We start from the raw sequence: 14,546 nt of genomic DNA on the forward strand, positions 1-14,546 counted from the left end.
CTGGCTCCTTCTCCTCCTCCCTCTCCCTCAAAAAAAAAAAAAAAAAAAAAAAAATCCCTAGAGCTTAGATGATCCCGGCAGGCAGAGGAGGGTCAAGTTCTCTGCTGTCAGCTCATGGCTTCCTCCCTGAAGGCTACATAATCTCCCAGAGGCCGGAGAAAAAAATGAGTTCAAAACAAATGCCTGATGTAAGGAGGGAGTGTGATGATGGGAGAGAGGGAAATTCATTAGGGAACACAATGTAAATGAATGTCTAGGCCCATCCAACCCAAACAAAGACTGCAGGAGGGGAAGGCACTGTGATGAAATTCAGCCCCTTTGCTGTGCATGAGGTAGCCCAGAATGCCTAAGTAGGAAGGAACTGCCCCGTGGGTCCTCCCACAGGCAAAGAGGGACCCAGGAGACCCATTAGAGGAATGAACGTGAGTGGTCACATAGGAACAGCAGCTCCCCGTGTCATGGATGCAGTGTCCTCCCAGGGGACCTGCTTACTAGGCCCCTGACCATACCTGAGAGAAGGGCAGGAACCCAGACACTTGGGGTCATTTCCTACTTCTCAGTGTCTGTCACTGGGGGACACATCTCCTTATGGCTTCATTAATGGATCTTGGATAATTGTGATGCTGGGGACAGTCTTAGGGAATATGTCATGGAATGGCCTCATTTTGCACATGGAGAAGAGAAACCAAGGTTATCCCCGAGAACAGCAAACTTGAGTCCAGAACCTAAGCCCTCAACTGCCTTTTTGATGAGTCATATCAAAAAAGATTTATTTATTGATTATGTATACAGCCTTCTGCCTACATGTATGCCTGCCCACTAGAAGAGGGCACCGGATCTCATTATAGATGGCTGTGGACCAACCATGTGGTTGCTGAGAATTGAACTCAAGACCTCTGAAAGAGCAACCTGTGCTCTTAGCCTCTGAGTCATCTCTCCAGTCCCCGCTTCTGACCTCCTTATGGTCTGCTACAAAACCGAGGTACAAGGAAATATGAAATACTTCTCTGAAACTCTCTAATTACAAATAGTTCAGGAGGCTGAAGCAGGTATAGCACTTCCAGAGGACCTGGGTTTTCTTCTCAGGACCCACATGGCATCTTTCAATCAGCAGCAGCTCCAGTTCCAGGGGATTAGATACTTATTTTGGCCTCCTTGGGCACCAGACATATACACAGGACACCGATATACATGCAGGCAAACATTTATACATATAAAAATAAATCTTTAAGTAATTTTTTAAATTTTTATTCTGATGTTATCTGGATATGGTTGCAGAAATCAATTATCTGTTAATTATTTCATGAAACACTAAGTTTCCATAGCACAGAGATACGTGTACCGTGGAAGTGCTAAAGGAAATTATTTCTAATAGTGTGTTCTGCTGGTTTAGGCTTATGCCATGGCGTTGCTTGTGTTACTTCTTCCTGTAATGCTCCCTCCACCTCACATGGAGCCTCCTTGTACAAGTGCAGGCAGCATTAACACAGAGAAGAAAACATAACGAATGAACCCTGTTTCTATACTCTGTGATGATGTGATGGCTGGCTGGTACATTAGTGTAACATGATGGAATGTTCTAGACAGTTGCTTAAGAAGATGTTTCTGAACTGCCAGAAAGCTTGCTTTTCCTTCAGTGAGGGCTCTGATGATGCCTTCCTCAATGAGAGCCATTACTGTACCTTGCTATGCCTGCTCTAGTTGCATGTTCATACCCAGTTCTACTGTGCAGTCTGGCCAGAAGGGCATCATTTTGTCTCACAGCACTGAGGACAATGCTTTGGCTCTGACAGAATGATTTCTAAGACTCCATCAATGACTGGTCTCTAAGGACTTGTAACGTAAGACTGGTGAAATGGCTCGGTAGGTAAAGGTACCTTTGACCAAGACTGAAGGCCTGAGTTTGAACCCTAGGATCCACATGGTGGATGGAGAACATTGACTCCTAGAAATTGTCCTCTGTCCTTCACACATATGCTGTGACAAACTCACCCAAATGCCCCAACACACATACACACACTCATGTGTGTGTACACACACTATTAAATAAATAAAATGTAATACATTTGAGGAACCATAGACTAAAGAATAATAGTATGTGGACTTTGAAGTCTGTCTCAAAATCAAAAATATACAGACGTTAAATAAACATAAGTAAAGATGCTTGACATCATAAGTCATTAGCCAATTATAAATGTAAGTGCGTTAGTACTGTACACATTTTATGGTGGCTAAAGTCCTGAACGTTACAATACCAAATGTCAAAAAGAAGCTGATGACCACGGGAAATCTCATTCACTGCTGTTGGAAAGGCAAAATGCTGTGGCTGCTTTGGGAGACAGTCTAACTGCTTTTGCAATCAGCTAGTTGTAGCATTAACCTACAACCCCACAGTGTGCTCTTGATGTTTACCCGAACGAACTGGAAACTGTCCACACTCAAACTTGCACATGAGTGTTTCACAGCAGCGTTATTCACAACTGCTGGAAAATAAAAAGTAATCAACAGGCCCTTTGATTGGTGAATAGTCAAGCTGTTGTATCCACATAATGCTGTATTACTTATTAATAAAGGAAAATTATATCAAGCCGCAAAATGTGAGAAGCACTTTTACTGATACCTAAAAGGAAGCCATTTGAAGAGGCTGCATGTTGTATGACCCTAACTATATGATATTCTGGAAAGGGCAAAACAACTGACATAAGAAAAGTGGTGGGTAGGGGTGTCGTAAGGGAAAAGACATGGATGGACAGGTAGAGGATGGGGAGTTCTTAGGGCAGCGAGTCTGCCCTTTGTGATTATGGGATCAGAAATACATGACATTGCGCACTGTCAACGTTTTTCACAACACAGAGGGCAAACTCACGTAGAAACTGTGGCCTTTGGTTGATAATAACTTACCAATATTGCATCATCGCTTGTACAGCTACACGCTACCGTAGATGCCACTGATAGAAAGACCTTGATAGGTGATGAGGAACCTTGTCCTCCATTTTCTCAATAGATCCCAAACTGTTAGATGACTAGTAAGTACATGAGAACATTGGAACCAACGAACTTGGACAGGTCCTTTACACCTGGTAAAGGTCTAGCAGATAGACATATAAAATATTCTATGCCCAATGCAGAAATGGTGACAACTCAGAAAAACCTCTAAGGACTAAAGACATGAGCAGGCATTTTTGAGAAAAGGACACAAGTGGCCAATGAACAGATGAGAGGAAGTTCGACCTCATTAATACTATCATCAAGTGCAAATTACAATCAAAATGTCACTTGGCTGCAAAGTCAGCAGATGAAGCGCCTATGGGGTCTAAACGGAACAAAACGGTGAGGAGTTAAACTGTGTACAGTGCCGGGGCAAAGCACATCGATACCAGGGCTGGGCAATTTCGCAGTATCCGCTCAAGTTCAGTCTTCAAGCTCGGATGCCGTCCCTGGATCACTCGTCTAGAAACACTGCTCACTGTGAACAGAGACATACGAGCATGCACACACAGGAAAGCAATGGACCAATAGATGATTGCAGAGGATTGATAATAAACAAGATGAAATGTAATGGGAAGGGACACTGTGCTGGATGCATGAGAGGACCATTGTATATTACTATTTTTAGAACAGATCATAGTACACATCATGATGAAAATAATTTAAAAAACATTCATCAATTACAGAATAAAGCCTAAGTCCTGATTTCAGCTTTTATTAGCAGGCTGACTTTGGATGCCTTGTTTAATGTCTTCGGGTCTCAGTTTCCTCCTCTGTGAACTGAGGGAGACTGTCTCAGCACAGATGTAAGGAGAAAATAAGAAAAGCAAAAAGCCACATTGCATCTCTAGTATCTCTGTCCTCCCCGTGGAACATGCTGTTTCGCAACATAGAGATGCTGTCCTCGGAAGCCTGTATCCGCTCTGCTGGACTCCAGCACTCAAAGAGACACTCTCTTAGCCCAGTATGTGTTAACACCCTTTTACAGCAATTGACGGTAACTATAAACCTTTGTTCCCTTTTTCCAAAGTCGGGCATCTGTGGAAATGAAGGCGGGGGAACTGGTACTCACCATGTAGATGTCTGGAGGAAGAGCGGGGCCCTGGGGGAGAAAGAGGAAAAACAGATATGAGTGATCTTCAGGATGCCAAGTCTCCTGCAGATGTAGACTAGCAGAAGACGATGCCGGGCTTTCCTACCTACCAACTCTAGCAGAGACATTGGATCCTCCTGGAACTATGATTATAAGCAGCTGTGAGTTCTGGGAACTGAACTCAGGGTGTCTTGAAGGGCAGGGTGCGCTCTTGACCACTGAGTCATCTCTCCAGCTACTTTTAAATATGTGTATATGTGCGGATGTCCTGGAGTTAAGGTTGCGGGCAGTTGTGAGCTGCCAGACATGGCTGCTGGGAACTGGACTCAGGTCCTCCGCTAGAAAACTGCTGAGTCATTCTTCTAGTCCTTAAAAATCACATTTGTGCCAGGCAGTGGTGATGCTCACCTCTAATGCCAGCACTTGGGAAGCAGAGACAGAGGTAGGCAGATCTCTGTGAGTTCTAGGCCAGTCTGGCCTACAGAGTGAGTTCCAGGACAGGTTCCAAAGCTACACAGAGAAACCCTGTCTCAAAAAACCAAAATAATAATAATGTTTTTAAGAACTCTTTTGAGAGATACCAAAGTTTGGGTTTAAAATACTTAGGGTCGGGCTGTAACTCAGCACTAGAGTGCTTCCTGAAATGCACGAGGTATTGTGCTCAATCCCAAACATGACCCGACAGTTAATATTTGAGTAACATTGTTTTTACTGTAATATACATTAAATACTATGAAAATTACACATTATTGTTAACATGTTTCAGTATTTAAGGTGTTTTTAACACATGCTACAGGAAGAGGACATACGATGTTGGGACCAATTGAGTCCTGGCCTTCAGCTGCTCTTCCCTGCTAGAGCCTTCTAATGGAAGTGACTAAAAGCTGTGCTTTGCCTAGAGGATCAGAGGATGGGATTTTGACCTGTTGGCCATTGACTGCTGGGTATTTAAGCCTCCATGGTGCTATTAAAGGAGGGCATTGTACCAGTGATTGGAGGTCCGTGTGTCTGTGTGTGTCTGTGTGCGTTTCCTCAACCTCCAGCCCCTTGCCCAAAGCTCGCGAACTGGATTCTAGCGAATGGTGTGCGGCAATACGAAGACAATGATTCATCTCCAGAGCTTTTTGTGCATGTGTTTGTATGTGTGTGCTTGGGTCTCTGTGTGTACACATGAACGCACAGAATTCAGTGGTAGGTGTCTTCTTCAATCTGCTTCCATTTGCTGGAAGTTACCGCAGAATGCAGCATGAAGAAATTGCTCCTTTTATTTTTTTTCAAATGTATCTTGTGGTAACTGTTTCCTTGCAATTTAATTCTTTGTTTTTGGTTTCTTTCTTTTTTTTTTTTTTTTTTGGAATCAAGATTTTACATAGCGCAGGTTGACTTCGAACTCACAGTGTAGAACTCCCGATTCTGAGAAAAGGTTGCAAACAATATAATGTTTTGAACACACTAAATTGTACTAGATTGAAAAATCTCCCTTTTGCTTAGTTCGTAGATGGTAGTCATGGTTGCTACATCCTGGCCTAACTTCTGTGCTATACCTTTCATTCGGTTTTGTGGCTGAGTAAAAAATAAATTATGTCTTTGTCGGGAACAAGAATACAAATTCTGGAACTGATCTTGAATACTTATTGTGAACAATGGATTGTTCTGAGGTAGCCCCAGGTAGACGGAAGAGAGAAGCAGCAACTGTGGCTAAGTCATTGGCCCAGCAATGTCTCCAGCGTAAGCCTCCTGTTTAATGGCGGCCTCACAAGTCCGGCTGCTTTTCCCTTGAGTCCACTGTAATGGGTAATCCTGTCAACCTGATGGGCTTCAGAACTACTCAGGAGACCAATCTCTGCATAGGCCTTGGAGGAAGTTTCCAGGGAGCTTCCCGGGGAGACCCACTCTGACTGTGGAGGCGGCACTCCATGGGTTGCAGCCGGGGCCTGAACAGAGAAGAAGTAGCGAGTGGGACACCAGCGTTCATTTGTCTCTTAATTTCTGACTTCGGATGCAATGTGACCAGGCACCTCAAGCTCCTGCCACCACGCTTCCCCCATCACAGTGCACTGCTGTCCCTTCTAACTCTGAGTCAAAGCAAGCCCTTTCTCCTTCAAGTTGCTTTTTCAACTATGTTGCCATGGCAACAAGGAAAAGTCGCACCAGCTCCACCCGCCTTCTGGGTCCCTCAATACCTTTGCCTCCTTACTCTCCTCCCCCTGGGTCCCAAGCTCTCCACATCTTCCTGGAGATGTCCCTGCTCTTCACATGGGACCTGATGGTGCTTACCTTCACAGAGGTGAAACTTTGCTTCTTTCTTGCTTTCAAAGTCGGGAAGGTCGTCAAGCTGCGTTTCCTTGGCCTGTTTGCATCCATCGGAGTCCTGCAGGAGAGAGAGAGAGAGCAAAAAAATGAAGTTGGCTATGGGAATGGAGGTCTATGCCTCTAATACCAGCACTAGAGATCTGAGGAAAGAGTCTCAAGTTCAAGGTCGCCCTGAACTACTTGTCAAGACCCCGTCTCAGAGATGGTGGTGGTGATAGTGGAGGAAGAAGCGATGATAATACAATAACAAGGCGGCAATAGGGATGAAATGCAAATAAAGGCCTACATACTTGGGATGAATCAAAGCAGAAGAGCTTAGAGAAAAGCAGGGACCAACCTACAGCGGGGACCAGCCTACAGCAAGGACAAGCTCTGTTCCTCTTGCATTTCTTCTTGAGCTCATGAAAGACAGGAGTGCAGAGGGAGAGGCAGGAGCTATGGAGCAGGATGGCAAAGTTAAGTGGCAGTAGTCACAATGGCCAGCCCAGAGTCCAGTTCCCTAGCTATCTGCAAAGCCAAGATCATTCTCTTAGCACGCCCAGAACCCCTGATATGGATCCATCATGTGTGCACTTGGGTGATTTAATGTCTACAAAAAGGAAAAGGAAATCAGATGTCATCCTTTTGTGTGTGCCTTCCTCATTCAAAGTACAACTCAGTGGATAATTAACTTGGGCAAGATGAGACAAAAGCTTGCATATGAGTGTGGACTCTAGGCAGAGCTGTGGTATATAGTGGAAGGCAAGTTCTGCCGGTCGTGGAGTACCGTTGAGATTTTGCTGTGCCCCATGAAGTCCCTTTACAGCCTCCAGCTCTGAGAGCAAAGGGAATTTGAAAATATAGAAGAAACAGGACAGAATGGAGATCAGTGGAAAGTCAGTAGAGCTGTTAGCTTTTGCAGACAGTATAACCAATCACTAACAGCAGTACCATGATTTTTCATTTATCCATAGAATTGAAGACAAGTCACACATACATTTACTGAGGAATTAAACATTTAAAATTCTGTATCCAATGGGAATTTAAAAACATGACACATATACTTTATGGAACACAATACAGTTAGTTTTAGAATGATATGGGTCTTACAATACCCACGGCAAACTGAGTAAAACCAGTAGAACAGTAAGTTATAGGATCGCATATTTATCTAATAAAAAGCTTGGTGCTATTATCTCCATATAGATACTAAAAGAATCTAGAAGAAGAGAACTGTTAAAAAAAAGAAAACACAGCAAACAACAAAAACCTCCCTAGAAGGAGGAAAGTTAGAGAATTGAGCACAATTTTTAAAGGCATACCCTCTTCGCTGAACATGGTGGTACATACGCCTGCTATCCCAGCACTTGGGAGGCCAGGGTACAAAGATGGCAAGTTCAAGGCCAGCCTTGACTACAAAGTGGTACCCTCTTTCACACACAAAATAAATGTTACGAGTCTCATCACAGAGCACAAGTATCCCACACTTAAATGATTCTCTTCAGTCTCCCAAGCATCTGGGATGACAGAATCATGCCATGTTTCAAGCTACAGGACACTTCCCATCCCTCACCCATAGACTGCACATGAGAACATATGATAATAAATCCTATGTGAAAGTCAGCAAAAACTAAGTTGTTTTTCTACTACTGATCAGTTCCCTTCTTTCTTCTGTATTTTGTGGAAACATTTGCTCAGGCAGTTTGCTAGTCACGGTCTCTGCCCCTAAGGCAAATGCTTGGATTGGAAGAGGAGATCTGATAATGTCAGCACTGTGTGCAGAATGTGGGGAGCACTCTATGGGTGGTGAGAAGTCTGAGGCCCCAGGTAGACACAGTAGACTGTCCTTGGGGAACGAGCATAGAGGACTGAGTAAAGAGCAGATGGACAAGGCACCCAGAGAGCCAAGTATGAAGGATCATTTGCTGACCTTTCCAGGAACTGTTAGTAGTCCTGAGATGTTCTGAAGGGCTAGATAGGTGAAGGGCCACATAGCCCAGGTTAGTCTTGTGACTGTTTGGTTGTTCTACATCTGGACTGACATAGTAGCTCTCTGTTTTTGGACCGTCTCATGGCAATGTCATGGGGCACAGTTAAGAGGAAGCCAGTCTGTGAAGCTATTGGCAATAGTGAGGGACACAGCCAAGACAGTGACTGAGGGACATTTGGACTAGGAAATAAACTGAGAAATGAAATAGGCAGAATTCTGGCCTTCGACTGGACATAGCATCAGTCAGTTCCCACACTGGGGAGAACTGAAGAAAGTTTCTCCTGTCAAGGTCCAGTAGCGTCATTCTTCGTCTACTTCACAAGGAAGGTGGGTGATATAGAGTACGTCCTTCATAAATAGTTGGGGTTCTTTGCTCCTTCCCTGGCAGCTGAAGGTTAAAAAGTCAGACCAAGGCCTGCAGATGGTGCTGAGGGGCCTTGGGGGCTCATCTCCATGCTGCAAGAGGCCAGGGAGCCAATTGGTCTTCTCTGTAATCCATTCCCTCATCTGTAAGCTGGTAAGACCAGACTAAATGATCTCCCAAGACCCATCTAGTAATTTTAATTCTAACCCTACAATCCATTGTCAGGCTGAACACCACACACACACACACACACACACACACACACACACACACACAGTACTGTAAATATTTCCCGTTTCTTTCCCTGTGATGATATGTTTTTCAGTCTTCATACAATGTCTTGAGGGTTAGGGATGTAACTCAGCAGCAGAGCACATCATAGAGTCCTGGAGGTCATAGAAGCACAGCGCACAAAACTTGCAATGAGCTGCATAGACTATGAATCAGAATGACTTATTATTTCCTTTGCATTTCGTTACAGGAATAATTGAGAATAATAACCTTAGCTCAGAGCTGGCGTGGTGGCCGCAGGAAGAACAGCTCTAAAATGGAGAGGATGATCTTACATACAGACGGGGCTTTCCTTCCTTCCTCACCCTACTCCCTTGCCTCCTAGACTGAACGGCACTTTCCTGTGTGAGCTCCCTTTGTCCACAGTGTTACTGTCACTTAACTGTCTTGGAAAAGCGTTGAGATTTTTGTCTCATTTTGATCCTGAGTCTTGTGGAGCCATGGGTGGTGAGTTGGTATTTGTTTTTTTCAATTCCTTACAAGCTTGAATGTTGTGCTTGGTCTCTGTTGAATACCCTTTGTACAAACTTGCTGGAAGAAGGGAAAGCTGCATTTAGATTAATTCGAAAGAGAACTTAGAGCATCAGATGCCTAGTGCCCACAGCAGTGCTAAGTATAGAGGATGAGGGATAAGGAAAATGGATTTCTTGTTCTCAGAAAGTTTGGAATCTGGACGTCACGGAGGTGTCAGCATTACTGTTACTAAAATCCTATTGTGTGGAATTTTAAGCAAATGCATCGGTGTATAAAGGACACGAATGTCCACAGGGAAACTGTGTCTCTTGAGGTCACCTGTTGTGATTTCATGATTTCTACTGCAGTTGACAGTGGCTTGACCTTCATGATTTTGGGGTTTCCTTTGGGGCAGATACGGTGGTAGAATAGGGGAGCAGTGACTCTCCTTGCATTTCTTAAAAAAGGGAGATGATTATTTAACTACGTAAGTGATAGCCCCAACAAAGCAAATTTAACTCCTCAGCCCTTCTACGTGAGCCCTTGGATCCTTTATGGTCCAGTGACTTAATTATAAGACTGGAGATTTTGGGGAACCCCCTCTTTTATGCCCTCAGGTAGTGCAGGGACCTTGACTCCCTGATAATCACTTGCCAGTGTTGGGGTGCTCCCAAGACAGTGAAGTTTTTCCCAATAGCCCACTTTTGTGCTCAGCTGTTAATTTGCATATGGTAGGTACTTATTAAATATTTGTGGGGAGGGTAGCCGATATTACACAAGATATTCTCCCCACCTCTCTTTGCAATCTTTAAAAAAAGCACAAAGAACAAATCTATCCTCCTTTCTCTTCAAGAATTCTTGAGTGTTCAGAACATTTAAAAAACTTGTTTTTCTTCCCTGCGTATACTCCACTCCACGCGGACTGTGGGGTTTTGCCCAAACTTCTTGCATGATAGAGCATCCCACAGGCATGGCAGGGTAAGATTGCTCTGTGGTTATTTTACTCAATTTTCTCCTTTTCCAGTGATCTTTTCTAAAGTGGCTACCATTTCCGAGAGTCTTGTCTTGTTATCATCGCTAAGTCAGGCACTGCCTGTTGTATCCCATGATGGTTCTGGATGGTACTGGTGAGTCGATACGTACAGCCAACACTATCGTTTTCTTTTGAGCTGCTCACAGCAAACTTACATGGGGGCTCAAGTCAGCTAAAACCACAGTTCGCTGCCCTGGATCCTCCACGTTTGAGAAGCATGCATTTTAGCTCAGGTGTAGACAATATGGAGTTGGAGAGGGTAAAGTCAGAGGAATGGTTGGCATACTGCCAGACAGGCCTTCAGGTTCCCATCTTCTTCTGGGTAAAGACTGAAATAGAGAAGGGTTAAGTCCCAGGACCAGTAAGGCCAGGCCCAGAATCTTACTCTTGTAGCCCAGGCTGGCCTGACACTTGCTATGTTGTTATTTTAATCAGGCTGACCTCAAACTTACCCCCCCCAACCCCCCCCCCCCCCACGTTTCTCTGCCTCTTGACTCCCAGAGTACAGACATGGGTCATGTTTAAAGATTCGTTAGAATCCAGCCACCTCCATCTCACCTCTCAAGCCAAACAAAGGATATTCTTATGAAATGTTTCCATCCAAAGGTAAGATCCTGGAAGCTGGCGTTTTTAAAATGTGTCTGAAAAGATGACGTTTCCTAAGCCCCAAGTAGCCTGGACATTTCAGACACTAAACGGTCAGAGTTGTATGCCCATTACCCCTCAAACAAATCGTTTTTGGCAGTGCAAGCAAGTCCCACTGAGGAAAGTTGATCTGGGCATGGGGGTCATGCATTCCTCGGGACACTCTTGTGTCAAAGGACTGAGGTGTGTGTGAGAGAGAGAAACAAATGTGGAAAAGAACAGTTTCATGGTTTCATGTCCCCATGTTGTTGGAGTCCAGCCCGCCTTTCTCCGCTGGAGTCCCTAACACAATGGTCCATTAGTAGGAGAGTTAGGATTCTCACGAGCTTGCGCCTGGCAAGGCCTGAAACTCCTCCTCTTTGCGCACCCGGCCCAGCCCTCGCTCTTACTTCCCTTCTCCCTTTCCACTTGCCCCATGTGGACCCGGCCCTAGCTGGCTCAGGGTTTGTGCCCATCGCAAGTCTCTTCTCCCTGGCGCTCGCTTACTCTGTCCCGGTGAGGGCAAGAAGTGGGAGGAGCTGCATCGGGCTGTCACAGACAGGGACCTCCGCAGAGGCTTAGGGTGAGCCAGCAGCCCAGCTGAGGACCACACCCTCCTTCCGTTGCTGTAGAAACGGCTTAGGCCCTTTTTGTGACTCTGAGCTGAATATGCTTACCCCAGTCAAGGCCAAAACTATCCACATAAGCCAAAAAAACACATCTCCCCCGCCCCCTCATTTTCTCTTTCCAATTCACGGATCAGTCAAGATATGAATGAAATTCCAGGACTCCGAGATTAAAGTTGGACAAACCAGTCTGGAAAATTTCCAAGCCCCTTCAAAAACAGTATGTAGAAGTAGATAAAAGCCTGGGATAGAATTTCCTCATGAGATGTACCTAGTTTCAGAAAGCATCTTATGGAATTGTAATTGACAGTGGCTTGTCCCCAAGGCCTCTGACACAAGGAGACTCACTGAAAAGAAGCAGAGTTGAGTTTTGAGCACTCAAGTCCTTAGCATTTTTAAAAATTTTGTTTTCATTGAGCTATATATTTTCCAGTTCTCCTCTCTTCTCCCCTTCTCCCCTCTCCCATGACTCTCACGCTCCCAGTTTACTCAGATCTTCTCTTTTTCTACTTCCCATGTAGATTATCTATGTATGTCTCTCTTAGGGTCCTCATTGTTGTCTAGGTTCTCTGGGATTATGAATTGTAGGCTGATTTTTCTTTTTTTTTTGCTTTATATCTAAAAGTCACTTACGAGTGAGTACATGACATTTGTCTTTCTGTGTCTAGCTGTGTAAATGTACATTTTCCTTATCCATTATTCAGTTGAGGGGTATTCAGGTTGTTTCCAGGTTCTGGCTATGACAAACAATGCTGCTATGAACATAGTTGAGCACATGTCTTTGAGGTATGATTGAGCATCCTTTGGGAATATACCCAAAAGTGGTATACCCGGTCTTGAGGAAGGTTGTTTCCTAAATTTTTGAAAAATCACCCTGATATCCAAAGGGGCTGTACCAGTTTGCACTCCCACCAGCAATGCAGGGGTGTTCCCTTTACCCCACAACCTCTCCAGCATAAGTTGTCATCAGTGGTTTTGATCTTGGTCATTCTTACAGGTGTAAGATGGATTATCAGAGTTGTTTTGATTTGCATTTCTCTGATGGCTAAGGATATTGAGCATTTTCCTTAAGTGTCTTTTAGTCATTTTATATTCCTCTGTTGAGAGTTCTCCGTTTAGGTCTGTACCCCATTTTTTATTAGATTTGTTCTTTTGATGACCAGTATCTTGAGTTCTTTGTTTATTTTGGAGATCAGACCCGTCTGATGTGGTGAAGATCTTTTCCCATTCTGTAGGCTGTCGTTTTGTCTTGTTGACCATGTCCTTTGCTTTACAGAAGCTTCTCAGTTTCAGGAGGTCCCATTTATTAATTGCTGCTCATAGTGTCTGTGCTACTGGAGTTATATTTAGGAAGCGGTCAGGAATTTGCTGAAGGAGGCAGAGGCAGGAGGATCATGGGTCCTTAGCCTTTTAACAAGCGAGTACCTGAAGGAGCTTGTGGACAGGAGACTGCAGTATGTTTGTAGACTGTAAGCAGGGGGTTGTTCATGTATGGACTTTTTTTTTTTTTTTTGAGATAGTTTCACTACGTAGCCCTGGTTGGCCCTGAACTCACTACTAGACCGGCTGACCTTGAACTGGAGGAGCCTCCCGCTTTCCTGGTCTTCACCCGTATTTTCTCCCCCTAGAGGATATACATATTTGCTATCACAGAAGCTAGGATCGCCATGAGAAAACATGCTATTTGAGCTCCCTTATTTAAAGTAGCCCTCCATTTTCCTGCAAATTTCACAATTTTATTCTTTGTTAGTGCTGAATAAAATTCCAAAGTCTGGATGCCGCTATGCTGAATTTATCACCATGCTGTTTATTTCCTTGCTATTGTGAAAAGAATATAATGAACAGAGCTTTCTGTTAGTGTTGGCACCACCGTCAGCACAGGTGCCCGCGTGCAGTTCCAGGATTTACAGTCCATTCTCTCACCTTCACATCCAGTCACCAAACTGTGCCACCAACCAGGTTTCCCAAAGCCTCTTCCATCTGCCCTGTCCTTCCTGACCCATCATGTCTACTGGCCTGTGCCCTGGCCTCTGCTCTTCACTCCCTTGCTATCCATACTGTTACTGACACAGCTTTCCCAAAATAAAAGCAGCATGCACAGCAGGGTGTGGTGGCACACACCTTTAGTGCCAGCATTAGAGAGAAATATAAAGCAGGGTGAGACAGGAATTCATTCATTCCAAAGATTTCAAAGTAAGAGTTCTCTAGTGGCTAGGCTGCTTTTGCTTTTCTGATCTTCAGGTTGAACCCCAATATCTGTCTCTGGGTTTTTATTATTTGTGCTACAGCAGCCAGAGAACAGGGAGGTAAGTGGGGAGGACCAACTGAAAGGAAACATGAATGAAACCCATACCCGGAAACCTATCACGCTGTAGGCTTATTTCAAAAGTAAAAGAAAAATTAATGGAAAAAAAAAAAAAAGGAAGAGGGCAAGCAGGCTGGACCTGGAAAGACCTAGAGTGGTTCTCAACCTCTGGGTCGTGACCGCTTTGGGGCCTGTCCAACAGGAGTCACCAAAGACCACTGGAAAATTTACATTATGATTCGTAACAGTAGCAAAGAAAATAATTTTATGGATGGGATTCTCTATAAGGAACTGTATTAAAGGGTCACAGCATGAGAAAGGTTGAGGACCACTGCTCTAGAGACTGACTTAAATCAGTTATCAGTGGACTAGGCAATAGGTTGTGTGACAAACAAGATGCAGTCTAAAGCACAGACACAAAGCCGCAGAAGTGGGGAAGGTAACACATGACCAGAAAGCTGGAGTGGGCAGGGAGGTGCGGCATGAG

At 44.4% G+C, this 14,546-nt stretch overlaps 1 protein-coding gene across 1 annotated transcript in view; it reads right to left on the reverse strand.

Moving 5' to 3' along the window:
• The window catches only part of Dyrk4 (dual specificity tyrosine phosphorylation regulated kinase 4), a 49,157-nt gene extending 37,484 nt beyond the window's left edge, over positions 1-11,673 (reverse strand). The window contains exons 1-2 of the mRNA XM_041643767.1: positions 11,636-11,673; positions 6,359-6,452 (exon numbers count right to left, since the gene is read on the reverse strand). Of these exons, the coding sequence (XP_041499701.1) occupies positions 6,359-6,452; positions 11,636-11,673 (132 nt within the window). The remainder of the gene's footprint in view (positions 1-6,358; positions 6,453-11,635) is intronic.
• Between the last annotated feature and the right edge of the window lie 2,873 nt (positions 11,674-14,546).

Source organism: Microtus oregoni, unplaced genomic scaffold (assembly GCF_018167655.1).
Source record: "Microtus oregoni isolate MIOR12 unplaced genomic scaffold, Mior012 000002F_ref0000024, whole genome shotgun sequence".
In the NCBI taxonomy this organism is placed as follows: Eukaryota; Metazoa; Chordata; class Mammalia; order Rodentia; family Cricetidae; genus Microtus; species Microtus oregoni.